Source organism: Thermomyces lanuginosus (assembly GCF_041956635.1).
Source record: "Thermomyces lanuginosus strain ATCC 200065 unplaced genomic scaffold VTN49scaffold_8, whole genome shotgun sequence".
NCBI classification, from domain to species: domain Eukaryota; kingdom Fungi; phylum Ascomycota; class Eurotiomycetes; order Eurotiales; family Trichocomaceae; genus Thermomyces; species Thermomyces lanuginosus.
In genome coordinates, this window is record NW_027192342.1 from 28,706 (window position 1) to 56,601 (window position 27,896).

General features: G+C 52.6%; 7 protein-coding genes across 7 annotated transcripts; 3 read left to right on the forward strand and 4 right to left on the reverse strand.

Annotated features, from left to right (window-relative positions):
* Window positions 1-328: 328 nt before the first annotated feature.
* Window positions 329-1,300, reverse strand: VTN49DRAFT_8064 (uncharacterized protein; the record flags this gene model as incomplete). Its single annotated transcript, XM_069416403.1, has 1 exon — window positions 329-1,300. The coding sequence occupies one exon, from the start codon at window positions 1,298-1,300 to the stop codon at window positions 329-331; it is 972 nt and encodes a 323-aa protein (XP_069271769.1).
* A 401-nt stretch (window positions 1,301-1,701) lies between these two features.
* Window positions 1,702-4,344, forward strand: VTN49DRAFT_8065 (uncharacterized protein; the record flags this gene model as incomplete). Its single annotated transcript, XM_069416404.1, has 4 exons — window positions 1,702-1,731; window positions 1,794-2,088; window positions 2,148-3,868; window positions 3,934-4,344. The coding sequence occupies 4 exons, from the start codon at window positions 1,702-1,704 to the stop codon at window positions 4,342-4,344; spliced, it is 2,457 nt and encodes an 818-aa protein (XP_069271770.1).
* Window positions 4,345-8,651: 4,307 nt separating this feature from the next.
* On the forward strand, window positions 8,652-9,152 carry VTN49DRAFT_8066 (uncharacterized protein; the record flags this gene model as incomplete). Its single annotated transcript, XM_069416405.1, has 1 exon — window positions 8,652-9,152. One exon carries the CDS (start codon window positions 8,652-8,654, stop codon window positions 9,150-9,152), a length of 501 nt encoding a protein of 166 aa, XP_069271771.1.
* A 614-nt stretch (window positions 9,153-9,766) lies between these two features.
* On the reverse strand, window positions 9,767-11,612 carry VTN49DRAFT_8067 (uncharacterized protein; the record flags this gene model as incomplete). The annotated part of the gene is made up of 4 exons (XM_069416406.1): window positions 9,767-10,042; window positions 10,095-10,261; window positions 10,332-11,326; window positions 11,386-11,612. 4 exons carry the CDS (start codon window positions 11,610-11,612, stop codon window positions 9,767-9,769), a joined length of 1,665 nt encoding a protein of 554 aa, XP_069271772.1.
* Window positions 11,613-13,200: 1,588 nt separating this feature from the next.
* VTN49DRAFT_8068 (uncharacterized protein) lies at window positions 13,201-14,324 on the reverse strand (the record flags this gene model as incomplete). The annotated part of the gene is made up of 4 exons (XM_069416407.1): window positions 13,201-13,626; window positions 13,699-13,923; window positions 13,993-14,040; window positions 14,100-14,324. The coding sequence occupies 4 exons, from the start codon at window positions 14,322-14,324 to the stop codon at window positions 13,201-13,203; spliced, it is 924 nt and encodes a 307-aa protein (XP_069271773.1).
* Window positions 14,325-15,485: 1,161 nt separating this feature from the next.
* On the forward strand, window positions 15,486-25,100 carry VTN49DRAFT_8069 (uncharacterized protein; the record flags this gene model as incomplete). The annotated part of the gene is made up of 3 exons (XM_069416408.1): window positions 15,486-24,531; window positions 24,589-25,005; window positions 25,060-25,100. The coding sequence occupies 3 exons, from the start codon at window positions 15,486-15,488 to the stop codon at window positions 25,098-25,100; spliced, it is 9,504 nt and encodes a 3,167-aa protein (XP_069271774.1).
* Window positions 25,101-25,295: 195 nt separating this feature from the next.
* On the reverse strand, window positions 25,296-27,686 carry VTN49DRAFT_8070 (uncharacterized protein; the record flags this gene model as incomplete). The annotated part of the gene is made up of 1 exon (XM_069416410.1): window positions 25,296-27,686. One exon carries the CDS (start codon window positions 27,684-27,686, stop codon window positions 25,296-25,298), a length of 2,391 nt encoding a protein of 796 aa, XP_069271775.1.
* Window positions 27,687-27,896: the final 210 nt, after the last annotated feature.

The window sequence follows — 27,896 nt, forward strand, 5'->3', positions numbered from 1 at the left end:
CCGCAGTGAGCTTCAGGGGCCGTAATGGGCCTTTCGGGGCCATTAGGGAAATTTAGAGGCCCCTGGCAGTGGCCACGCCATCCTGATGCGGCAGTCCTTTATGATCAATTGGCCAATCAGATTGTCCATTTGCCCCATGCAAAAATAGAACCTGTCTTAGATCAGCAGGTCAGGTGATCTCAAGTGGGGGGTGTGAAATTGTGACGCGTGTCCAGTCCGCATCCGTCTGAGCCCCAACATTTCATCAAACATCCTACGCACTGCGGAGTACTCCGTATACGAGTATGCAATTGACAACCAATGGTAGGCTGAACACTCAATTGGAGCCCTACTCTTGCGTGTCTGGCGGCAGCAACAGGGTGCGATCGTCTCGACGAACGTCTGGAGCAACAAAAGCAACCAGCCACTCCCGCACACGCCAGACTTTCTTCAATACAGGACTCTCATCGCGCGCTTTGAAAATCGCATCGAGAGAATACATCCCTTCCGCATCCGTAGCGTCCAGCGCTTGCCGGTGCAGCAGATCGATTTGGGTAAGACCGCCACGCAGGCTTGAACCATAAACTCGGTCTCGGAATGAACGAAGCGCAACTGTCCGAACAAAGACAATGTCGCGCGGTCGCAGATTGGAAAGTTTGCGCCGAAGCATTTCCGTCTGCTGCGTGGCCCTGGTACCTGGCTTCACGGACAGTGGAAGCCAGAATGTGACCCCAAACCCGGTGCGAGTCTCATCCGCCACGACGAGCTCGATCATCTCCAGTTCCTGCTGAAAAACGCGGCTGGTGACGCGCCGCGGCGCACGAATTTCCAACACAGCCACAATCAGATGTGTCGTCACGACCTGGGGCACGATCGAATTCAAATACGCCGCGCTTGGTATGTCTTTCAAGTCCTGTATCTTCTCCTTAAATGAGGAGAGGAAGCTGTAGGCAGGCTTTTGGGCCCCTGGCTGTACGTGACCGGCATTGATTGAGAGGGTACTTTCATCGAGAAAGGTACTGTCCTCCGACTCCGTCAGGGAAATCTCCGTAGTCTCATTGACGGAGAAGGATTGATCGTAAATATGCGACAGGATACCAGCCGTATCCTGTTGTGCCGGCGCAAGGGCCAGGGTATTCAGGAATCGAGCATCTGTCTCTGGCTCGGGACCCAGGATCCTCCACTTGACTGAGGGACCATCTTCCCCGCACTCAGATCGTTCCTCTCCTTCAAACGGCGGAATGGCATATTTCAGGAGCTTATTCTCGTCCCAGTCCAGCCGGGAAGAAGGTGCGCCTATCAAAAAGATCCTCCGGGGCATGTTCAAGCGAGTAAAAAGACATCCCGCTTCCCCCAAAGCCCAACACGTGGTTCGTTGAGGTCACATGATCCGCCGGAACTTACCGATTGGCCAGCAGCTATCAACAAATAGAGTAATTACGTGTAATTTACTTGCCGTCTCCGGTAAGGCTACGGGACCGCATTCAGGCCTAAGTGGCAAATCGGTTCCCCGACCACCTCCAAATTTGCCGCCGCGTCGGGAGTCAGATCTGATCAAACCACCAAACCCCAACTTCTTCTCAATTCCTTTCCCTGCCGCTCTTTTCCCTTTTTCCTGATCTTCTGTGTCCTTTCACTAGTCTGGCTGAATTTAATCTTTCCTCGTTCTCGATCTGAGTGAGTCCCCATCGGGTGCTGCGGCCAGGTGCCGCCAACATTCACATGGCATCTCCAGTTCTGACCAGCATTCCGGTAAGTCTCGCGCATTGGCCATCTCGCCTTTGTAACGGCGACTGATCGTATTTTCTGTTTAGAGCTGGCAAGCCGCCACGTCCGATGTCTGGCCGAGAGTGTCGAATGTCGTGAATATCCCATGGAAGCGCATCGAACAGGCAGCAGGATCGACACCGCCAGGTGAAATCGCGGGGCCTGATGCACCAGCCGCGTTTGCGCGCAACATCCATCGAGAAAGGCGAAGCGATCGCTCGGTCAAGGGCCGTCCTGTCGAACTACCAGACATACTGAAATCAAGTCCTGTGGTGGAACAACTGAAGAAGGACCTGGCTTCTGGATCCCCGCGAACCTCAGCCGTCATGATGCTGAGCTCAGGTATGTTATTAATTTTTGTCAAACGCTATCTAGCAGGAACAATGCTAACTGCCCCTCAGTCCTGGGGCAGAACACGTTGCGCACAGCGCAGCTTGCGCTGCGCATGGCTCGACCTCCGTCCTCCGCACGCTTCTACTCGTCATTGTCGTCACCGCGCCTTCGTAGGCCGTCACGCGTATATGGAATGTCTCAGCTGCAGCAACAACGATATATTTTTGGAGGGCCCTCTCAAAATCTATTGGCGCAGAAGGAGCAGACAGCCAACAACAATCCGGGTAGTGCGTCGGCGCAGAATGCTTTCTACCAGGCCCTTCTTCGAGCCAACATGCCTGCGATCATTGTCGAGCGTCACCGCACGGGTCGATTCGCGAGCAACGCTACGACCGAGAGTCTCTACCAAAAGGCACTACAACGCCTGGGAGGTGATGCTGCAGCGCAAGGTTCTGTGACTCAAGGCGGCCAAAATCTCACGCCCGAGCAATTACAGGCTGTCGGTCAGGCCGTTGCCGCCCACACGCAAGGTGGCCAAGGCGGCATTGCCCTGAAGCAGACTGGCACCGGGGCAAAAGACTCGCCATTGTATGTAGTGGTGGAGGAGAGCCTTGGCAGTTCCGTGTTCCGATGGGTCAAGTTCCTGCTGTACTTTGCCTTCTTCACCTACGTGTCCCTCGTTTTGGTAACGGTCCTGGTGGAAACCGCTGGAATGCTGAAGAACGTCCGTGGTACGCAGGCGAACGAAGCGACTCCGCAACAACAGAAGGTGCGGTTCAGCGACGTTCACGGCTGCGACGAGGCCAAGGAAGAGCTGCAGGAACTGGTTGAGTTCCTGCTGAATCCCGAACGGTTCTCTGCGCTGGGTGGCAAGTTGCCCAAGGGCGTGCTCTTGGTTGGCCCTCCTGGTACCGGAAAGACGTTGCTGGCTCGTGCTGTGGCCGGAGAAGCCGGCGTCCCGTTCTTCTACATGTCCGGATCTGAGTTTGATGAGGTTTACGTGGGCGTGGGTGCCAAGCGGGTCCGCGATCTCTTTGCGCAGGCGCGTGCCAAGGCTCCATCCATCATCTTCATCGACGAGTTGGATGCCATCGGCGCTAAGCGAAATGAGCGAGATGCGGCCTACGTCAAGCAAACGCTGAACCAGCTACTGACGGAGCTGGATGGATTCTCGCAGTCCAGCGGGGTCATCATCCTCGCAGCCACCAACTACCCGCAGCTGCTGGACAAGGCCCTGACGCGTCCTGGCCGTTTCGACCGTCGGGTGGTCGTCAGCCTGCCGGACGTCCGGGGCCGCATGGAGATTCTGAAGCACCACATGAAGAACGTACAAGTCAGCCCCGACGTGGACGTTGCGGTGATTGCTCGTGGAACTCCAGGGTTCTCCGGTGCTGATCTGGAGAACCTGGTCAATCAGGCGGCGATCCACGCCAGCCGCAACCGGAAGAACAAGGTTGGGCCAAAGGACTTTGACTGGGCCAAGGACAAGATCATGATGGGAGCGGAAGCGCGCAGCCGGATCATCCAGGAGAAGGACAAGTTGTTGACGGCCTACCACGAGGCTGGTCACGCCCTTGTTGCCTACTTCTCCCCGGCTGCCACGCCATTGTACAAGATCACTATCGTTCCTCGTGGCATGGCCCTGGGTGTCACTCACTTCCTGCCGGAGATGGACATGGTGTCGCGGAACTACACGGAATACCTGTCGGATATTGACGTGTCGATGGGTGGTAAAGCGGCTGAGGAGCTGGTGTACGGACCAGACAAGGTGACTAGCGGGATCTCAGCGGTATGTTATGCTAGTCTCTTTTCTGCCTAACTCCGATGTGAGTTACTGACATGATATTCTTCCAGGATATCCAACAAGCAACCGAAACGGCGTTCCAGCTGGTGACACGGTTTGGATATTCCAAGAAGCTCGGAAACGTGGACCTGCAGACGAACTATGATAGCCTGTCATCGGAAACCAAGCAAGAGATCGAGGCTGAAGTGCGTCGATTGGTGGAGGAGGCGCGCGATCGGGCAACCAAGATTTTGACGGAGAAACGGACGGAATTGGAGTTGCTGACCAAGGCGTTGATGGAGTACGAGACGCTTACCAAAGAGGAGATGGAAAAAGTGATCCGGGGTGAGAAGCTGGACAAGCTCGAATCGGAGTCTTCGTCGTCGCCGGCGCCTCTTCAGCTGCCCGAGGCCCTGCAAGCGGCGCCGGGTCTGAACCATCAGTCGAGCCAAGCCGCGTCTCCGCCGGCGGCCGCGGAGTAAGCGTGCTACCGCTTTGATGGCCTGTTATGTTTTGTAGGGCTTGCAATTTTCTTTCCCTTTTGCATTACTGCATATCTGATCTCGATTCTGAGTTTGAGCATGAACTATTTAGTCTCTACTAGTCTATAGGATTCCATGTACAGTCTTCCGCGTGCATACAATATGAGCCAATGCCATCGCATGTAGTCCAAATCACGCCCGTTGTTCCTAATCCCAAAGAGTTGGTCCATGGAGAAAAAATATTATTTGTCCAGTCCGATGCCCCCCCCCCCCCCGAAAAATAAAAACCAGACGGTAAGAACGTCAACCGGCGGGTCCCTAGGCTAGACTCATCCCACCAGTGATGGATTGACAAGCTACTCTCAGCCAAATTACTTGCATGACCCATTATCCTCTCAGCGGCGCAGGAGTTTAAAGTCGAAGGACCCATCAAAGTAGCCGGAGCACTCAAGACGGAGTTCCTGCGCATATTTGGCCCAGCCTAGAGGGAGAAGTTTACGAGTACTTTTTTACCGAAACAGAAGTTTCGGGGAACGAAGGAAAAAGTAACTTAGTTCAAGAGTCCAGACCTAATGTATAACGGAAAAAGACGATCGAATCCGTTCCTCGCAGAAACATTTTGCAGATCTTTGCGACGGGTTTCGCGATGATTCGTTACGACGGTTCCTTTTTCCGCCCCCTTCCCCCTTTGACCGGGGGAAGAGAGAGAGGGAGGGGGAACCTAGACCCGCGGGTTAAAGTCGACTGAGGGGTCTTGGTTGAATGCATGCTGACCAGACGGAATCATGGGAGAAGAAAAAGAAAAATGTTTAAAATGGAGGGGGTGGAGAGAGAGGGAGAGGGAATAATGGTATGCCAACACTCAACAAATATACACGCAAGTACCAGGCAAACGCGAATTGTTGAGTAGAACCATGTACTGTGCCCGGTTGGGGTTCATCACATGAGCAAGAGGCGTTGAGATGCGTGATAGGAACAAGGGCTGTATGTATGTTCCTTATATATATGGAGCAGCTGAACAGGACCACACACCTACGAGGGTTTACGCATGGATCTCTTCCTGTATGTACAGTATCTGGACCTGGTTTGCTGGCTTTACATGTCATGGCATTTTGCCAAACTGATCTTTGAATTTTTCTTTTTTGCCATGGGGAGATTTATTTAAGCCTGACGGTCCTGGAATACTGGAGAGTAAGGGATAACCTCCCAATTCCTTGGAGGAAAGGCGTCAGGTACCACAATACCAATGGAAAGTGAATGTCACCCTTCTCCATTTTCGGTTCATAAAATCTTCTATTCTCCTGATTCGGACCCTCCGTGCCTGTGATTGATCCAAAGGGGATAAAAAAAGGAAAAGAAAAAAAGAAATCAAAAATGTGTGACCATATCGAAGTCAACTATCGATGTGGTCATCGTCGCTATCTCGTCGTGGCTTGGTGTGAGGTCTACGCTCAGACTGGCAAAACTTGTCCATTGAATGTTGTGAGCATGTACGTCATGGTATTTCCTTCCTTGCCATAGTAATCTGAATCTGACATTGGGTGGTGCTTTCTAGAGAGGATCGAATTGATGAAGATTGCGGTTTGTCCATTCTAGTTGTATAATGGGGTTTCGCGAGTTATTTCTCTTATATCAAGTTGCCAGGTTATCATTCGGCACTGGAGCTAACTCGATAACATCCAGGAAAATGCAAAGGGTAACCTGAACCTACTGCGACTTTCGCGTATAACCCAGCACCTTTATATGTTTTTTGCGAGACGCTGCTTCTTCGTTCTTCGTTTTTCTCCTTGGGTGCGGAGTACTACTCATGGCATTGCGATGGCGTTACTGACGGAAAGCGGGGACTGAGGGCAGACCGATTGCATGATCGATGGCTTGGGGATAGGGTGTTTTTCTTTAAAAGTGGACATTTGTGGCTTGAGTTTACTTCTTCTTCTTCTTCTGTCTTAATCGTAAACTTTGAATAATTCGATAGCCAGTTTGATGATGAAGTCAATGGCACATCTCCCAAAGTCCCGACAAGTTGAAAAAGAAGACCCCACAGAGAAACACAAGACAGGCCTTTTTTTTTTTCTCGTCGATCAACTAGTTCTGAACAACTGACGGGGACAAATCAGATTTCGCATTTCGTCTTGGTAGACCTGCTGACTTTTGGAGTACCGTACTACTTCGTTGGGCCCAGGCCAGGCGTTTGCGCTTTCTCGCCCGCGGATAGTATTCCGGACTTCCAAACTCCACCTTTGATACGTAGCAATCCGAGAATCGAATCATTCAATGAACCCTAAGCCGAGCGCAACCAATCAAGATTGAAACAATATCGGACCAAAAAGGGCCCAACATTTCAACCAGAAATCATCATCATCTAATCTTCAAGATTGAAGCAGTTTATTGCATAGCGCCAAAATTCGTACTAGTCGATGACTGGGTTGGACACTTTTTCCTCGGAGGCGGACGTACGCGCTTAGTTGGTATGTTAGTTGCCAATTGGTGACCAGGGATCAAATGACGGATGCTGCGAATCTGCGCAATTGTCCTCATGCATCATGCACCATGCATGCGGGCACAAGCCAACGGGTCGCTGTACTCCGGAGCGGAGGAACTGCTGCTTCCATCGGGTCCATAAAGTCATCGGCATTCGCCAATGCCATCTTGTTATCCGTTCCGTCCATGCAAAGGTGTCCTGGCTATGGCAGCGAGAAGGCCAAATACTGCCCTTTGTCAGGGGACAATAGAAGAGTCCCATTTCAGATTCTAATGCATCTACCCATGTCCATTCCCTTGTCAACGAGATGGAAACTTCGCATCATATAATTGCTCCGGACCACCCTATGCATGGCACCGCAACACATATCAACCAACTGCGTATTCCGGCTCGCTTGTTGCAGGCTCGGCGCCTTCCGTCTAATTGGATCTTCGTTCAACAGCCATTTTTCTGTCACCTACGTAATTCAACAATCTGCAAGAGCCCGGCTCTTTTTCTGTTGGCGTTCCACTTCTGGTATTATTTTTCGGATATGCTCACGCGGTCTACCTTCCCACTCTCCTAAACCCTTGGTGTTGCAGCGACGTCGGTGTCAACAATGACTATCCCTTGTTCGTACTACTGAGTTGAAGTCCTACAATGCCTTGTCCAACGGTTGGGTAGACAGTGTCCTTGTCAATGAATCTGATTACCCCTCATTTTACCTCACTGTACGCAGCACTCCGTTCTTCATCCAATGTACCGAATAAGACTGGACGCCGAAAACGTTGATTCGTCTGTGCTTTGAAAATAAAACGAATCGGCTCCTTACAGAAACCCACAATCAATGCCGGAAACGCTTCGGATGTTTTTCTACCTAGGATGTTTCACTAATTTTGTTCCGAGAGGAATCCGGCAGATCAATCAATGCATGGAGATTGCCCGGACGGCCCGGTCCTCCCAATGTCTCCATCCATTGTCGAAAATTAGGGCTAGGGCTACACATAAGCTTCAAGCCATGATGACAGGCTAACTGCTTTTGGAATAGTCCATGACGTCAATGATGTCGGAATGTCGGGCCGTCGGCTGCGGCGTCTGGAGAAACGTAGGGCCGGCGGGTTGGGTCTGATGTACCTGCCTGATTGGGCAAGGTCTTGTATCCTGTTTCTGAGGAGTTTTGAGGAGGGGCACTGCGTTGCCCTAGGAGGCTTTACACAAGCAGCTCCCGAGACAGGATTCGGGGTGTTCTACAATGGCTGGTAGCATAATCTGCAGCGTTGAGCTGCTTACAGCGATTATCCATGTTATCTTCGTTTTTGGGCCACAAAGAGTGTGACAGATGACCTTTCGAAGAACATTCAAATTCACCGAGAGGGAGGATTCTGATATCATACCATACTCGGAGAACTTGAGCGTCAAAGTCTACCACATGGTTGACAAAAACTGGCTTCATGCTTCTCGATGAGGGTGATACAAAACTTCACTCAATCATTGATGAAATTGAGCACGGTTTCGCAGGAAGACCCGTGCAGATTCGAATCTACGATTATGAAGACAGCCATAGCTCGCAGGTCAAAGATTGCATGACTTTGATCGATGTCGAGCAATTCAGCAACGATGCTACAATGACATATACAGAGACATTCTCTTTGTCGAAAGACAAGTGACTCAATGCCCTTGTATTCAGGATTGTGTCCATCATCGTGGACTATATAAACCCTCCCAAATGTTTTGCAGCAATGTGAACGAGGCAAGGAATACAACCAGCGCTTTGATCCAAGTGAAACTGTAAAATAACAACGTTAGTTTTAGTGAGCGGCTACCAAATAGCAGCACCAGCAGCAGCATGGCTACACCGTCCGCACCATGGGAGCTCTCCATTGCGCTCTACGGGGATGGTGAGATCTTCCCTGCTCCTTGGACTTTTATGCTTCATAGGCCGGGGAAGGATGATTTTTGCGATCTGCTCTATGCAAGCCCTTGGAGAGGGGTGTGGATGTTCGATATAAGAGAGGCTGTAGGGTTTGAGGACAAGGTGCTACGACATTACAACGGCCGAGTCAAACTTGCTATGCTCACGGATCTCGACCGGCCGATTGTGAAGGCTATCATCAGCGGGGTGCCAATTCCGAGACCGGATCCGAACTCTCCTACCAAAGAGTATGAGGAGGTTTATAAATGCCAGTATTGGGCCCGTAATGTGGTAGCCAAACTGGTAGCCGAACGCAAGCTCGAACCCGGCACCACGGAGTTCGTTCAAAGCCTTATTGGAAAGAAAGCAGTGGAATGGCCGGCAATAGCCAAAGAGAAATGGTTTGGAACTCTAGACTTTCCAAAGAAAAGATAGAAACTCTGCCAGTTCGGCATCATACTCCCGGCAGAACATCTTCTCGATTTCTTTCAGTTTAACGTGTTCACGATGGGGTCAAGAAATAGACGTTTGGGGCGTACCTTGGTGGTATATTTCCGGTTTCGACTTTCTTCAGCTTTCCACGATGGGATTATCTGTGCTTTTCCAATCTCATGTTGAGGACTTTGGGTTGAATCTGTTCGTGTTTTGCTCGTCCTTGAGGTCCGGCGTTTGTGGTGGTTGCGTTGCTATGAATTCTCTTCCGGTATTCCTGTCTAGCTTCCCTCTACCATAGATGACTAGATGATATCCATCACCTACGAACGAGTAAGTAGGTGCAGTTTTTGAATGAATGAATTGTTTGTGTAGGGTTATCACTATGAACAGGGAGCACGAGTGTCAATATCTGCGGTAACACGTAGGAAAGAAAGACCATTACATTTGTCGACAGGGCTCGTATATGACTAGATTATCATTAAGGACTGATGGACTACTAACTACTAAACAGCATCAGAATAGAAGTTTCCAACCGTGGCGCTCGGAAGCGGCTCTATGCCATTCCCTCGAAATTCTCATTCAAACCCGGGTATCCTACACGAGGTAAACAGGAATCACTTGTCGCTATAAGAATCTATTTCGACTTCATCAGGGTCCAGCCATCCTCGACACATCTGAACCGCTTTTGTCCATTTTTTGTACATTCTTGCGCTTGCCGCTTCCGAAATGGTCGGCTTGAATACTGTGCGGTTGGCTCGGTTCATGTGTTTCAACTCGTCAAAAGTTGACCAGATATCGATTGCAAACCCAGCGGCAATGGCTGCGCCGAGTGCAGTCGTTTGGTGCATCGCCGGTCGTTCAACGGGTATCTGAATGATATCTGCTTGTACCTACATTGAAAAGTTAGACCTTTCAACATAGTGATCCGGACAATGAGCTAACCTGCATGCAAATGTCCGAGTTGCTCATGCCTCCATCAACAGCGAGAGACTGAACCTTGTGTCCGCTGTCTTTCTCCATCGCATCGAGGATGGCCTTCGTCTGGAAGCATGCTGCTTCCATCGTGGCTCGGGCGATATGCCCTCGCTGCGTGTGCTGGGTGATACCGACTGTTGCCGGAGCAGACCTCACGTCAGCATAATGTCCGCTTATCACTGGAATAATTGGTGGTCTACTCACAGATTGTCCCTTTGGCATCGTCAATCCAGTATGGCGCAAACAGGCCACTGAACGCCGTGACGAATACGAGGCCCCCGCTGTCAGGCACCGTTTCCGCGATTTCGCTTACCCTGCGCGAATCGCGGCAGAAACCCAAGTTGTTCATCAGGAAAGATATGCCACTGCCCGCGGCGGCAATACTGCCCTCCAGCGCATAGATGGGCTGACGCTTTGCCCCTAATTGAAAGGCGACCGTTGCCAGTAGTCCCTGCTTGGAAATCACAGGTTCCGGGCCCACATTCTGCAGCAAGAAGCATCCAGTACCGTAGGTGTTCTTCGTCGCTCCCGGGCTAAATGCGCAGTGGCCGACCAGGGCAGCCGACTGATCCCCCAGACAGCTCGCGATGGGAATACCCTGCAACGCACCTACCTTTACCTCACCAAACTCTATGGGATCGGCTGACGGCACAATTCTGGGCAGCCGAATTTTACTTCTGTCTAGCTCGAAGAATTCCAGCAGCGCATCATCATAGTCTAACGTGCGGAGGTTCATGAACATGGTCCGCGATGCGTTGGTGACATCGGTCAGATGGACCTTGCTTTTCGGTCCGCCGTTGAAATGGTACAGAAGCCACGAATCGACCGTCCCAAAGGCTAGCCGGCCCTCATCGTACGCCCGCTTCACATTTTCCCTGTGACGCAGGAGCCAGACAAGGCGGAGGGCCGTAGGATAAGTCGACAACGGCAACCCGCAGATGTTGATGAGCTTTTCCACTCCCGGTTTGGCACGAAACTCGCGGACAAGGCCCTTTGTGCGAGTGTCTGGCCAGGCGATGGCATTATGTAGCGGCTCTCCGGTCTCCCAGTCCCACACAACTGTAGTCTCTCGCTGGTTCGTGATGCCGATGCATTCGAGATCAGACTTGGAATAGCCTTTCTCCCGGAAGGCCTTCATCGCTTCCTCGATGCATGTCTCTGTCGTGCTGAGCAGCTCCTTAGGGTCCTGCTCGTGCCATCTGCGCGGCTTGCCTTTTCAGTTTCCGAACGATGCACCACTCGGTCTCTGAGAACATACCCGGAACGCTCATGGATTTGCTTGAATTCACGCAGATGAGACGCGACCGGCACATCCGTGGCATCGAAGATGATAAACCGGGTGCTCGACGTTCCCTGGTCGATGGCGCCTATGAAGCGCTCCTTGAGGTTATCCAAACGATGCTTCTCATCCTGAATCAGCGAACGATTGCCGTCATGGGTGTTGGATTTGTTAATGATCGATTGGCGACGGCGTTGCAGAGGCATGGCCTGGAGGAATTGTGAGAATCGACCGATAAACTTGGCTCTAAAGCGATTAGAATGATTACTATAGACAATGCAGGGTACTTTGCTATATACAAGGGCCATGTATCTACATGGGCGAACGGATTGCAGCGTGGTGATCGACCCTTCGCCCGAGGTAGAAGCGACATCGGGGCAAAATTAGTGACGTCAGTAGCCACGACGTAGGTGAGGGCAACTTGGAAACGATTTGATATCCCGCCAAGGAAGAAACAGCATGAACCGAGGCATCAAGTGCATCACTTGATTAGCATACGGCAGAGGTGAAAGGAATTTTTGAAACGTCATTTCGACCTGTCCGTCACCACGAATTCGAAGCAGGTATGGCTGTGGCCAGAGCCCTCATCTCCCCCGTTAATGAATTTAGGGCTCAGCTTAGGTCTCGGTCTCAACTGGCATCATGCGCTCCACTTCAGCTCCAAGAAAAAGTTAGCTCTCCGAAAATGGAATAAGTAGCGTGGTAGGCAATCATGGCTGGCGATTGGAAGATAGGCTGTTTTCGGAAATTTATAGATTTCATTGCGAAATCTCAAATTTTCAGTTTGTTGCAGGCTCAGCCAGTTATTCGTCCTTCGTGCACCTTGCATTTCCTCACCATCCCCCCCATCAACATGACAATCCTGATACAATGGAGGAAGTATCGAAGCAAAAATTCCACCAGTCAATCATAGCTCAGATCCCAGATAGCATCAAGAACCTCTTCGACACTCTTGGTTGTTCAACACCAGCTCGAATCCTGGACGACACTCCAAACAGCCTCCTCGATCCCAACGACTATCTCGCATCAATCCATCCCTTTGTGTCGAGGATCGAGGATTCGCTCAACGAGTATCACCCAAATGTCCAGATGCGTTTCCTGGCAGTAACAATCTACCCTGGAAGACACTCCGTACTTTGTTCTAGATGTCAACAATGTCGATTACGATTAGGAAACTGCTCATACCAATATGGCTCCGATACCGGTTTATGTTTTGCGCCTGTCGGAGAGACCAAAAATTTTCAGACAGCAACAGTTAGATGACACAATTGCGAGGGTACTCGCAGATATGCACAACGGACATGGTTATGACCCATTACCTCTGGTGGATGATTATAATCACATTGTCGAGTATCGCAACCCCCGTAGTCTTCAGTCTCGATTTCCTCCTGGTGCTACGCAACGGGCACTTCCTACGTGATGTAAGAAGATAAATTCCTGTACGGGGTTTGCTGTCCAAAAAGACGGTTCAGTTAACCCAGTGTAAGATTCTGATTCTGTGGGAACATCTACGGTTGGCATTGCGCTCGGACGCCGTTGCGTCGGTCAACTCGATGGTGGCCAGCCTTCATCGTCTTATGGATTTGTATGGGTAGCGTCATGAAGGCCGCGAAAAAGGAATGGATCGAGTACGAATGGCTCGTGGCAATTACAAGTCTATATGTATGCCTACCTGTTTGAACTCTATAAGCTTTTTGTTAATTTGCATTCGAGCATAATTTACAAAAGCCGGACAAAGGAAATCTTGACCAGACGGCGGGACAAGCCCTACCCCAAACCTCGGGTTGGGAATGTTTACTCCGAAGCAGCCTCCTTCTCCTCCTGGGCCTTACGCTTGGCCTCCTCCAGCTCCTTCTTGCGAAGGTACAAGAGGGCCTGGATCTTCTCGGTCAGAGTGTGCTCCTCCGGGAAGCTCTGCGAGATCCGCTCGCGGCCGACCAGGCTGGCCACGATCGACGCGCCAACCACAAAGGTTAGCACGAATCGGTACATGCCGTACCAGCTAGGGGCCAATCCGCGGGAGGCGGAGCGGGCATCGTTGTAGTAGAGGAAGGTGAAAGCAAGGAATTGCGAGATCAGAGCCTTGTCCACAGGCAGAAGCAGCGTGGGCCAGGCAACGGCCGTGGCAAGGACACCGGTGGCGTAGCGGTGGAACGAATGCTTGCCGCCATATCCGGCCCACTCAAGGCCCCAGTGGATGGCACCCAGGAAGGACAGCATCTGGAAAAAAAAAAAAAAGGTTTACCTTTAGCATCCTGCATTTCGTTCTGCCCAAGAATTGTCGTGACTTACCACTGCGCCGTAGCCAACTTGCACGGGCTCAATAATATGCAGCAGCAGCGACGCAGTGTCGCCGGACAGGACATAGCCCGAGCCGAGAGTCGCCTGGTTGTTGATCTCCCAGGCCAGATAGGCAGTGCTCAGCGAAGTGCCCAGATAAGGCACGACGCCAGCAAGGCCAATGTACAGAGCCTCCTTGGGCACGGCGCTGAGGCTGAAGGTGTCCTTGATGACGTTCTGCATCGCGGAAGTCAGTCGAGCTGTGTGTTGACTAGTAGAAAATCAGTTGCAATTCTCCAAACGTACCACATCGCTCCGGATGCCCGCCATCATGTCAACATCATCATCGGAAGCCTGCCATTCCTCTTGTCAACCATTCCATCCCAAACTTCATGGCCCTAAGGCATGCTAACCTTAGGCGACTTCGCGGCAGAAGAAGCATGGCGGACCAGAGCCGTAGTAACTGGCTGGCGAACTGCCAGGGCCAGCTTCTGGGCTGGCGCGGGGGTCCAACGGGGAGCGACACGAGCCGACGATGTCAATTGAGCCCGGAAAACATTGCTGGGAATCGACGATCGGGTGACCGGACTCGAGATAGCGCGGAAAGCCGCGCGAGAAGCGGAAAGTCGGTACAGCATGGTGGCCGGAAGGATTACAACGTTCCAATTGACTGGAACAGAGTAATTAGAGAGGAGAGGATGGAGTGGAGAGAGGAGCGTGAGCTCTCGGTGGGCGGTCGCTGAAGAATTGACAGCTGCAAGAAGCAAAATCCGGGCGATCCCGCGGTTTGTTCGGGTGATGAAATCGTGAGGTGCGATTTCTGTCCGGCGAAGCAGAGAGACCAGCTGTGCAGATGCACACCCCGTTTTGCCTGAGGCGACAAGGAAATCGGTCCTCGTCAGCCTCAAAAAAGACAGAAGCTCGTCCAGTACCTACCTAGATATTAATTAAAAAATTGAGCTTAGCTACGAAGAGCTCTGTGTTTCGAAACAATCCCAGTTGTAGCTCCAATCAAAGATAGACGGAAAAATTTTTCACATGCGACACACACTGTGCGAAGTACTTTAGCTATGTCATGCCCACTGGGACAGGACGGTAGAACGTGAAACAGATAACTAGCGACTCTGGGTGAATAGTGTAATTACGCAGAGCAGACGACGCCTACCGTCGATCCATTAGCTGATGCGACCTTGTTTCTGCCGTTTCCAAGAGAGCGAAACGGGGTTGGCACGGAGGCGAGATCAGCCAAGAGACGACGTCACAGCTCCGGCTCCGGCTTGCTCACCATCCCCGGCCGAACCAGACAAAACCAGCAAAATATCTCAATCCAGAAATTCATTTACGATCCGGCTCCAGTGTTGTCTGCGGTAAATCGATCAATTGCGCGTCCAGCAGTTTCGTGAAGCGCAGAGCTGTGTCCCGCCGCTGGGTTCTAGAGAGCTGTCGGGCTCCAGTTCTCATCGAGCGTCGTTTCTGCCAGATCGATTTGCATGCCGAATCAGCCCAACTGAAACAGTGCTGCATAGGAACTCGCGCTCGAAAACCGGCGCGATCAAATGGAAGATCTTCCCTGGCACGACTGAATTAAGGCATTTCGCATGCCGCTGCAGTTGGTGAGCCGAGTGTGCCTTTCTCCGACGACCCCTCATGCTAAGTCGTAAAGTCAGAACAAAGCAGACGGTTGATATGCCACCCGTGCTGTACTAGATCGATCGTCCGGAACTCTGCGTCGACACCACAAAATATTGCGACCGCAACGATAGTCCCAGGCCTGGGTCACGGCCGCCGAATTGCCCACCATGTTGGAGGGTGTCGTCGCAAACCTCCTCAACCGCTTCCTGGGCATGTACGTCAAGAACTTTGACGCCAAACAACTGAACATCGGAATTTGGTCCGGAGATGTCAAGCTGCATAACCTGGAGCTGCGCCGCGAGGCCCTTGATCAACTCCGCCTGCCCCTGAACGTCGTCGAAGGTCATCTCGGAGAGTTGACGCTGTCCATACCCTGGTCGAACCTACGAGGCAAGCCAGTCAAGATCGATATCGAAGATGTCTTCCTTTTGGCCGCACCCAAGGAAGATGTGGATTACGATCCGGAAGAGGAGGAGAACCGGGCGCATGCCATCAAGATGGAAAGACTGGAGAGCGCCGAACTGATTCGAGAGCGGAATGCAGAGGGAATGACACAGGAAGAACAACGGCGGAATCAGAGCTTCACCCAAAGCTTTATAACCGCCATTGTCGATAACCTGCAGATATCCATTAGGAATGTGCATATCCGCTACGAGGACTCCATCGCATCTCCCGGACATCCGTTCGCCGTCGGCGTGACTCTCCAAGAGCTCAGCGCCGTCAGCACCGACGCGGAATGGCGCCCAACCTTTATCCAGTCGACATCAGGGACCGCGCACAAGTTGGCCACTCTCGGCGCTCTTGCGATTTATTGGAATACGGATGCGGAGCTCTTGGGAACAGGTCGCGGTACTGGATTCGGTGCAGAGGCTCAGGGAATTAGTCGCGATGAGCTCATTGAGAAACTGAGGGACGGGATCGCGCTTGATGAGAAGAACCAGTACATCCTTCGTCCTGTCAACGGCCGCGCTGGCCTTGAAATGGACAAGACGGGCAAGCTAGACCGCCCCAGAATGCGGACCCGGCTACTGTTCGACGAACTCGGGTTCGTGCTTGACAGTGATCAGTACCGGGACGCCTTGATGTTGGTCGACTTGTTCCACTACTTCATCCGGCACCAGGAGCACAAGAAGTACCGGCCAACATCAACGCCCAAGGAAGACCCGCGGGCCTGGTTCCAATTCGCAGGCCATGCCGTTCTGAGAAAGATCCACGAGCGCAATCGACGTTGGACATGGGACTACATCAAGGAACGGCGAGATGATCGAATCGCCTATATAGATCTCTTCAAGAGGAAGAAGAGAGAAGATACGTTGACGGCAGACGAACTCTCGGAAATGGATCGACTAGAGAGGAAGTACACCTACGAAGACCTTCGCTTTTGGCGATCTCTTGCGAGGAACCAGCTGCGAAAAGAGAACGTTGGCATCAAAAAGGCCCAGCGCGCCCAGACATGGACTGAATGGATCTGGGGTACGAAGAAGCAGGAAGACGAACAGGAGACGATGACAGAAGAGCAGCGTCAGGAGCTCTACAATGCAATTGACTGGGACGAGAAGAAGGCCCTTGCCGAGGCTATCGATCTGCCTCGAGAATCCGTCAAGATACAGGTCAACTCTAGTCTCCGATCGGGCAGTCTAACTTTGAAACGCGATCCACATGGTGCTGCGACTGAAGTCATGCGATTGGTCTTTGACAATTTCAGAGCCAAGGCACTGCAACGACCAGATTCGTTTCTCGTTGATCTTGATCTTGGCGCGCTGAGAGTTTACGACGGCACAACGCCGGAAAGCCTTTTCCCTCAAATTGTCCGAGTTAAAGGTGCTGACGTCGAGCCGAACGAGACCGAGTCCGTCAGGTCCCAGCATCTAGAAGCGGAGGGAGGAGTCGAGGATTCGGCGGAAGAAGACAGTCTGTTCCATCTGCAGGTGGAGCAGAATCCCCTTGAAAGCGACGCGGACACTGCCATCAAAGCCAAGCTCAAGAGTATCGAAGTGATCTACAACCCCAAGTTCGTGGTTGAAGTAGTCAAATTCTTCCAGCCTCCTGAGCGGCACATGGAATCTATCGGAGCTCTCCTGGACAGCGCAGGCGCAACAGTCGAAGAAATCAGGCAGCAAACAAGAGCAGGGCTCGAATATGCTCTTGAAGAGCACCGCAAGATCGATGCCCAGTTTGATCTCCACGCGCCGCTCATCATCATCCCTGAGAACCTCAGAGAGCCGTCTGCCACCTGCTTGGTCCTTGATGCAGGCCACATCCGGGTCAACAGTGAGTTGGTCGATCGTGAAACGATGAAGGAACTTCAGTCAAAACAGAAGAGACAGTATGAAGAAGAAGATTATCAGCAACTTGAGGATCTCCTATACGACAAGTTCCTCATCAAGCTGGACTCGACCCAGCTGCTTATCGGACCTGGCGTAGAGGAGTCAAAAGCGCAGCTAACTGCCGATGTACCTTCCAAGAACCTGCATATCATCGACCGCATCAACATGGACTTCGTACTTGAGTTGTGTATCGTTCCCAACTCAACGGAGCTCACCCGGACTCGCGTCTCAGGCCATCTCCCCGAGCTGCATGCGTCGATGTCAGATAAAAAGTACAAGAACTTGATGAAACTCATCGACATTGCCATCCCTCGCTTCAACGAAACCGAGTCCGAATCCACTATTGCCACTCGGCCGCGGGCTGTAAGCGCCGTTTCCGTCACTACGGCTACGCGAGCGCGATCCGCCTCTTTGCAGCCCTCCGCAGTCAGAGAGATACCGCTCATGGATGAATCTGACACGGAAGAATCGCAGCAGCGTCAAAATGCAGAGCGCGAGAAAAAGCGGCCTGTTAGCCTACAAAAAAGGGAATTCGAGTTCAAATTCACTGTTGGGAAGCTGCGCGGTTCGTTGTTCAAGGCTGATCCCAAGGAAGAGAAGCCCGATCAACTCCTCGCCGAGTTGGTGGCTGAAGGATTCTATTTGGACTATTACTTGCGCGCATACGATATGGTTGCTGAGCTGCTGCTCAAGTCCCTTAGCGTCGACGACTATATTGAAGAAAACCCGGCCCCTGAATTCAAACAAATCATCTCCTCTAAGGGTTTCGATGCCGAGCAAGACAAAGATCTCTTCAACCTGAAATTCATTCGCGTCAAACCCGAGTCCCCGGAGTTCTATTCAACCTACGAGGGCATCAATACAATTATCGATATTGCGGTATCAACAATCAATGTCGTTGTCACGAGGCGGACGCTCCTGACGCTACTGGATTTCATACTCCTGACGTTTTCCAATCACGATCAGCCCGCAGAGCCTCCACAGCCAGCACAGGATAGAAGCGAGGAACTTTACGAGCAGGAGGAAGCTTCTCAATCCCAGGAGGCTGGAAAACTTCGAATCCGGTCCAACCTGAAGAGTATCGCATTCATACTGAACAATGACGGTATCAGGCTGGCGACCCTCGGCTTGAATACTGCGGATGTTGGCATCTTCCTTGTCGGTAAAACCATGCAGATTCAATCCAGAATCGGGAGCCTCACGTTAATCGATGATGTCAACACTGGTGCTTCGGAAGAATCGGCACTACGGAGACTTTTGACCATAGAAGGGGAGAATTTCGCCGATTTCAAGTACCAAACGTTCGATCCCGACTCCGCAGACTATCCTGGGTTTGATTCGGAGGTCTATCTAAGATCAGGGTCGGTCAAAATCAACTTCTTGGAGGAGCCCTACAGGAAGATCGTCAACTTCCTGGTAAAATTTGGCAAGATGCAGGCCATTTTCAATGCTGCTCGTCAGGCAGCTGCCAACCAAGCGACTCAGCTGCAGGAGAATGCCTCACGAATGCGGTTTGATATCGTAGTCAGAGCCCCTATCGTTGTCTTTCCACGAATCAAGGCGCATGGCCGCTCACGCGACACGATCACCGCCAATCTCGGTGAGATCTACGCGAGCAACACCTTCGTCCCTCTCGATGACCGCAAAGGCAGTCCAGCAGTCAACGTGATTACGACTGGAATTCGCAATATTCGTCTAACTTCTGACTTCTACTTCGATGATGGCTTACACGAGGAGTTGGAGATAATTCAGACAGTCAATCTAGATTTCACCATCTGCTATCTCGAACATCAACCAGATAATCCACGGCCTGACATCGAAGTTGAAGGATCAATGTCTCCGATCAACCTGCGAATCTCCCAGGCTCAGTTGAGGTTCTTACTCGAGATTTCAAAGGCGGTTCCAGCTGCATTTACGCCGGACGTTGAGCAGCAGAAGCTAGAAGCGATTGAATCGCTTCCAACAGTGGTCACGGCACAGCCAGAGAGGCCTTCGGAACCCAAGGAGCAGCAAACTTCCACTGCGCAGAATCCGGAACTGGATCCTGACCAAGACACATGGGTGAAGCTAGACATGATTTTCAGAACCGATAGCATTGGGTTGGAGCTGATCATGGGCAAGGAAGGCCAGCCGGTCGGGCCCGTGGAGTCGTCGAGCCTCTCCAAGTTCGCATTGAACGACACCAGGGTGAAGGTGCGCATGCTGAGTGACGGTGCTCTGGAGTCCGAACTCCTGATCCATTCGTTCTCCATCCGCGACAGTCGCTCGCATGAGGTCAACAAGTTCCGGAAGATCATGTCGCTTATCAACAATGATGTCCAGCAGCAGTTCATAGCTAGTATCTCCATGTCTCCTGGACCGAGCAGGCATATGATCGTCATGTGCACCATTGACAGTCCACGGATTATCTTCGCTTTGGATTATTTGATGGCGCTGCAGTCGTTTGCAAGCGAAGCATTTGCTGCAGGAGAGGAGCCCCTTGCCATCGAGGAGTCTGATGACAGGGCCGACGAGTCCGACTCAACGTCCAGCCCAGGGACAAGTGTGAGCAAGAGTCCAGTCTCGCCGCCACAAACGGATACGGCGTCCCAGAGCCAGACAACTATGTCATTCAGGGCAGACATCGTGGATGCTCAGATTATTCTCATCGCCAATCCAACAATCGCTAATACTGAAGCGATCGTTCTTGGGACGAAGCAACTCTTGTTTTCCCACCAGAATATATCAACGCTCCAGATCAACAAGGTCGGCATGTTCTTGTGCCGAATGGACAAATTCGAGACAAGCAGGCTCCGGATTCTCGATGATTTTACATTGGACATTTCCGTCGACAGTCGTCCTAAGGAAAACGGCGTGGCGTCCACGAGCATAGATATGCACTTGGAACCTCTTGTTCTGCGTCTGTCTCTTCGAGACATCTTGATCGCTCTCCAGATCATGAACAAGGTGTCTGAAATGAGAAACAAGAGATACGAGGCTCACGGTACGGATGAACCTCAGAAATTGAAAGAGATCACGGGCGACAAGAAGTCCAGAAGACGGTCGACCCTGGGAGGCAAATCAAAACCGTCCGTATCCACGCGCGGTTCGCTAGCTCCCGATCAGAGACGAGCTCCTCAACAGTCCGGAATCATCAGACATGAAGAGCTGAGCGCTCAAGTCGATGGCATCCGAGTGATTCTCATTGGCGACCTCCATGAACTGCCACTGTTCGATTGGACTGTTGACAAATTCAACGTCGACGTTCGAGACTGGTCATCCACGATGAACGCAGATATGAAAATTGATACGTTAATCAATGTCTACAACTTCTCAAAGTCTGCGTGGGAACCCCTGATTGAGCCATGGCAGTTGGGTTTCCACGTGTCCAAGGATCTCCACCCGGATGTTCTATCAATTGACGCCTACTCCCACAAAACTTTGGAGCTGACTGTCACTTCTGCGACTATTGCGCTCGCGTCAAAGTCGTTCCAATTCTTGAAGACAGACGAGGATGTTCTCTCGAAGCCACGTGGCGCCGATGCTCCATATCGTATCCGAAATTACACCGGTTTTGACCTTCGTGTCTGGGCGGATGCTACATCCGAAGGTGCACCGGCTGCCAAACTGAGCGACGGTGAGGAATACCCGTGGCGATTCGAGGAAGCCACAGCGATGCGTGAGCATCTCACTCCCGAGGGCAACGCTGGTCGGATTGGAATCCAGCTGGAAGGTAGCGGCTTCGACAGCATCAACAACATTCCCGTCATTCGCGAAGGGGAGACACTATACAATCTGAAGCCGAAGAAGGACCGCGTGCTGCACAAACTTCTTGTCGATGTCCAGCTAGGCGCGGATAACGTGAAGCACATCACCTTCCGTTCGCCATTGCTGCTCGAGAACAATACGCAGATACCAGTGGAGATGGGTGTTTACAGCCCTGATGATGGGCATCTTCTCAAAATCGAAAAGATTTTGCCGGGTCAAAGTCGACCAGCTCCGGTGGGATCAGCGTATATGCACCAGTTGCTTGTCCGTCCGGATCCTGGCTTTGGTTACGACTGGTCCGCGGAGCAGCTGTACTGGAAGGATTTGCTGCGACGGCCAACACGGACGATTGCCTGTCGCGGGGAGGCTGGGCAAGGGTTGCCTTCCTTCTACTTCCAGCTCAATGCCACATTCGACCGCAATGATCCCATTATTAATCACTACCCTCACATGAGGCTGCGCCTTTCTGCTCCAGTGGAGATCCAGAATCTGCTGCCGTACGACTTCAGGTACCGCATCTATGATAAGAACACGCGCAAGGACTGGACAAACTTCCTCCGAAAGGGTGGTGTTAGTCCCGTCCATGTTGTGGACTTGTCACATTTGCTTCTCCTCAGCATTGATCTGGAGGATGCGATCTTCAGGCAAAGCGAATTTGCCATCATTAACGGCAATGGATCGGACTTTCGACGTGAGGACACACTGTTGCTGAGAGACGAAAGGTCGCGAGACGACCGTGGCCGGCGGTTGCGGCTGAAGCTTCACTACTTCAATATCCCAGACAGTGGAGGCGCCTTCAAAGTCAGCGTTTACAGTCCATACGTCATCCTGAACAAGACCGGCCTCAACCTAGACATCCAGCACAAGTCCTTCCTGCAGTCGCGATCATCGGCTGGCCAGGGTATCGGGACCGAATCGGAAGATGGACGTGCGAAACCCTACATGTACTCCTACCCAACAGACGACCAAAAGAACCGGTCAATGTTGAGAATCGGAAACTCTCAATGGAGTAAACCGCAAAGTTTCGATGCCATCGGTAGCACCTTTGAGGTCGTGGTTCCTTCAGAAAACGGTCGGGCAGAGTTCAGAGCCGGGGTGTCCGTTGCTGAAGGGCAGGGCAAGTACAAGTTGACCAAGGTGGTCACGATCACGCCTCGGTTCATCCTCAAGAACAAGCTGCACGAGGATCTGCAGGTCCGGGAACCAGGGACATCTGACGTGATCCACATGAAGGCCGGCGACCTCGTCCCGCTCAAGTTCCTGCGCCGCGTCCCTGAGAAGCAACTATGTCTCTGCTTTCCTGGAGTCAATAATCAGTGGTCGTCGCCGTTCAACATCGCGGACGTTGGCACGGTCTACGTCAAACTGGCCAAAGCCAATCAACGGCAGAGGCTAATCAAAGCTGAAGTGGTGATGGAGGGCGCGACGATCTTCATCCATTTCAATCTGGAGAACAAACATTGGCCGTTTTCCATGCGGAACGAGAGCGACATGGAATTCTTGTTCTATCAATCCAACCCTAACCTCGAGGAGGATGAGGTTGACGACCGCAGCGGCTGGCGTCCAATCCGTTACCGGCTCCCGCCTCGCAGTATCATGCCATATGCCTGGGACTATCCTGCCGCAAAAAGCAAGTCGCTGGTGTTGACCTGCAACGGAAAGGAAAGACATGTTCGGCTTGCTGAAATCGGCAATCTCATTCCCATGAGAGTACCAGTGGCCCCGGGCAGTAGTAGCCAGAAGATCATTGACCTCAACATCGTCGCCGAAGGCCCCACCCAGACCTTGGTATTGTCCAACTACAAGGCGTCCAAGAGCTTATACAAACAGAAATCGGGCCAGACGTCGCAGACAAGCGTTGCCACAAGTACAGGATTTGAGGTCAAGGAAGAAGATTCAGACATCACCTTCAAGGCACAGCTTCGCCTGAGCGGCGTTGGCATCTCCCTGGTCAATCAACACATGAAGGAACTACTGTACTGCACATTCCGTGAAATCGAGATCAAGCTGCGGGAATCGAATCTTTATCAGACGCTGAATACCACGATCAAGTGGATTCAGATCGACAACCAGTTGTACGGTGGAATCTACCCGATCCTGCTCTACCCTAGTGTGGTGCCAAAGACCGGGAAGGAGATGGAGTCTCATCCAATCTTCAACAGCATGATCACGAGAGTCAAAGACGATTCTTACGGTGTGCTGTACATCAAGTACGCGACCTTGCTTCTCCAGCAGATGACGCTCGAGCTGGACGAAGACTTTGTGTTTGCCATGCTGGAGTTTGCAAAGGTGCCGGGTGCTTCGTGGTCTGAAGAGCAGGAAGGAACACTGTGCGACGAGACTCTGGACATTCCGGAGCCCAAGTACGAGCAGGCGCAGCAGGATGTGTACTTTGAGTTGTTGCACCTGCAACCAATGCAGCTGGATATTTCGTTCATGCGGACGGAGCGGGTGAATGCGGAAGACAAGCTTGAGCCGTCGAACCCGTTGATGTTCTTTATCAACGTGATGACGATGTCCGTGGGCAATGTCAACGATGCGCCGATCAAAATGAATGCGCTGATGTTGGAGAATGCTAAGGTGTCAATTCCCTTGCTCATCTCCAACATCAAGAAGCATTACACCCAGGAGTTCCTGAACCAGATCCACGTGGTGCTGGGCTCCGCCGATGTCATTGGAAACCCCGTGGGCCTCTTCAATACGGTCAGTTCCGGCGTGGCAGACTTTTTCTACGAGCCGTACCAAGGCTTGGTCGCCGATCGACCTCAGGACCTGGGTGTCGGCATTGCCAAAGGCGCCTCGAGCTTCGTCAAGAAGTCGGTGTTCGGACTGTCGGACAGTATCACCAAGATCACGGGCAGTCTGTCCAAGGGCTTGGCGGCTGCAACCCTCGACAAGGAATTCCAGGCCCAGCGACGCATGGCCAAAGCGCGCAACCGACCCAAGCATGCCCTGTACGGGGTGACGCAGGGCGGCAACGCCTTTGCTACGAGCATCGTCAGTGGCATTGGCGGTCTGGCGCGCCATCCACTCGAGGGCGCAGAAAAGGAAGGCTTCCAGGGATTCATGAAGGGCGTTGGCAAAGGAGTTCTCGGCGTGGTGACCAAGCCTGCTATTGGAGCCTTTGACCTCGCATCCAGTAAGTTCTCCCATACCTGCTATTCCAGTGTTCATCCTTCCCTAACGAGTAAAACAGACCTTGCAGAAGGCGTCCGCAATACGACAACAGTCTTCGACTCCGACGGCCTCGAGCGTGTGCGTCTCACGCGATTCATCGGGATGGACGGCATCGTCCGCCCGTACTCGCAGCGTGAGGCGCTGGGCCAGTTCTGGCTCAAGACGGCGGACGATGGCAAGTACTTTGACGAGGACTACATCGCGCACCTCGAGCTCCCGGGCCGCGACATGATCGTCATGCTCACGTACAACCACATCATGTTGCTGCGGGCCAACAAGCTGCGGTCGGAGTGGGACATCAAGTTGACGGAGATCCAGCGCATCTCCAAGGAGCGCACGGGCATGAGCATCACACTCAAGGGCGGTGCGAATGGTCCGTTTATTCCCGTCGAGCAGGAGGCGGCGAGGAACTGGCTGTATAAACAGATTGCTATTGGTAGGAACTCCCTTCACGCGGTTTCATAGTGTACTTTTACTAACGATTCTTCAGCTGTCAATGCGTTCAATGAGAAGTATAATGCCAAAGGTTAATGAATGAGATGTGACATGTGTTCTGGTTGCATAGCTCTTTTTAATTGATGAGCATTGCATGGTGTTATTTCTTCTACCTGTATTTTTTTTTTTTCCCCCAACATGCATGTACATACATTACCAAAAAGAATCTCTATTATCATTGTTCCCATGAAGTTAAGGTATTTTAGACGGAACGCGTTAGTAACAACAGAACTACCGTCCCTCAGCCCTGGCAATCAACCCATCATCCAACGCCGTCGGCTCCCACACATCCTTCGCCTTGCGATTCTGAACCCAAACGACATCTCCACGCAAGAAAACCACAACGCCACCTTTGCCCGTCGCACTGGCGGTGATCCGGAAAAGAGGCTGCCCGTTCTGCGGATGGGCTTCTCGCAGGGGCACAAGGATGAGGCCTTGCTCTGAGCACCACTCTTCGACGACGTCTTTGAATGCGACCTCTTCGTGGACGGGGGGATGTGCTTTTTTCTTCTTCTGCTCTTCTTTCTTTTTCTTCCTTTCTTTTTCTGATGGGTGAGGAGTTGTTGTAGATGCGGAGACATCCGCATTCTCCGGAGGAGGGAGTTCCGCGGCGGCACGGTCGCCAAGTTGCGCCGCGGCGTCCATCATCTTCAGGCCCTTGGTCCACTCGTCGTCGACGATGGCCATCTCGTTGAGCTCTGAGGGGATCTGCCCGCGCCACCAGGTGAACCACTCGGCAACCTCCTCGAAGTTTGGGTCGTGCGTCAGCCAGATGTACAGGATGCGGTGCCACTTGGGGAAGAACTCTGCTACGAGTAGCAAAGCGAGCACCTTGGGCGCGAATTGATCCTTCCATTGCAGCACGTGCTCCAGCGGAGCCAAGTCCTGGTCCTGCGGGTTGACCTCAAACCGGTCGCGTAGGTGCCGTGCCAGCCGCGGTAGGAGGTGCGTCTGAAGTGCCTGGTCGAATACTTCGCGACCGAGTGCTTCCCTCCACAGGTCGATGCTGCCGACGACGCCCTTGCTGAGGTCCCATGAATCCAGCAGTGCGCGGAACTTGCGCTTGACATCTGAGAGCAGTCCCGTAGGTTGGCGCGGGTCGGTGTGTCGCTCGGGTAGGTATTGCAGCCAGCTGAATAGCCACCACGGGAAGCGTGAGCTCTCCGAGGATGACCCGTGTCGCCGGCTGCTGCGGGGCTTCCATTCTTTGATGGCGGAGCTCAGCTTCGGCACGACGACTTGGTCCAGGAGGCCTGCGTAGACAAATTCCGGAACTACCTCCTTCCACTCCACGATGAGCGACGTTGCCGGAGTCGGGTCATGAACGGACCAGTCGTTGAGCAACGCGCTGCGCACGCGCGGTAGCCAAATCGAGTAGATCATTGTCTCGTAAGGTGTTGTGGATTGTCGTCTTGATTCCTCGAATTCCGGGACGTCCTGGCGGCGGCGAGTGAGCAACGGGTGCACCCGTCGTATACAGTCGACCAAATACGACGGGTCTTTGAGCGGCTCCCAATTCTCAACCGCCCGGCGGAAGAGGGGATGTATTGCCGCAACCGCCGTGTCCGATATTCGATACTCGTCCAGCACGTCTTGGTACTTGGACTCGATCGATTCAAGCTTGCTCGTGATTTCTTCGAATTGCTTTGCGACGTCGTCTTGCACATCGCCAATATCCAGCTCTTGAATCGCCGCCACTAGCGTCGTCAACTGTTCCGCCTTCGCCCGTCGAACATCAATCTCCTCCACCACCTGTGTCTCCTCCATTTCAATAAACTTCTTGCGTTCTGTCAATCCCTTCCATTCATCAACAAATGCTTCCAGATCGTGCCGGGCCCGCCGAGCAATCTTCATTGCCTCGCTTTCCTCCTTGTTGACAAATTGTACCGAGGTCATCAATCCTGCCGTGGAAGTCAGGACTCGTTGCTCCTTGCCCGTTGCGTCGACCAGCGACTTGAGCACATTGGGCACCTCCAGGCCCTGCGCTTCGGCTTCCAGCTCCCGCACAGTGCGGAACCGGGGCTTGGGCGGTGCGGCGGATGGCGTGCCGCGTCCCTCTCGCTGACGAGCTTCTTTGCGCCTGCGTCGCCGTTCGCGCTCTTCATCGGAGCTGTCGACCACCACCTCGCCCCGCGCGGCGGCTTGCCGTTTTTCCTCCTCCTTGGCTTGTTTTGTTTTCTCCGGTATGGCGCCCAAACCAACACCCTGCGGCCGCACTTGTACCTCCACGGGGTTGACAATACCCTGGCCGCTAGCACCCAGACCCTGTCCCTCAACATAACCCATCTTGGCCATCATGCGAGCCGCAAACGAGTTCGGGGCCGGCATCGATCCGCCTCCTTTCCCCTTTCCATTTGCTTCTCCTGCACTTCCCCGGCCGAAACCCAATGTGGCCGCATTCCTATTCCCCATGTTGCTGCCCCAGGCGTTGCGTCCAGCGCCACGCCCGAGCCCCATTGTTGGAGGCGGCGACTCCGACCGGGATGACGCTCGTTGAAACCCGCGGAAGCTAAATGATGGGCGCGAATCTTCGTCATCATCAGACGAGCTCATGTCTTCGAGTTTGCGCTTGTAGCCCGAGAAAGAAGGACGCGAATATTCATCTTCGTCGTCATAATCCATAATTGCGGAGGGACAACTTGAGCTTGCGTCGTCAACTTTGGGACTGGTCCACGGTTCGAAAAGCGTACCGTATACGGCGACCTGTGACAAACTTGTATCTGATTCAAAACCGTAGCCTATCTGCGATTTAAGGCACCTTTGGCAGAAGTCCTTGATCTTTTGATAATTCGATCGACGAAGCTCGATTCACGTGATCGAGATAGGTAGCTA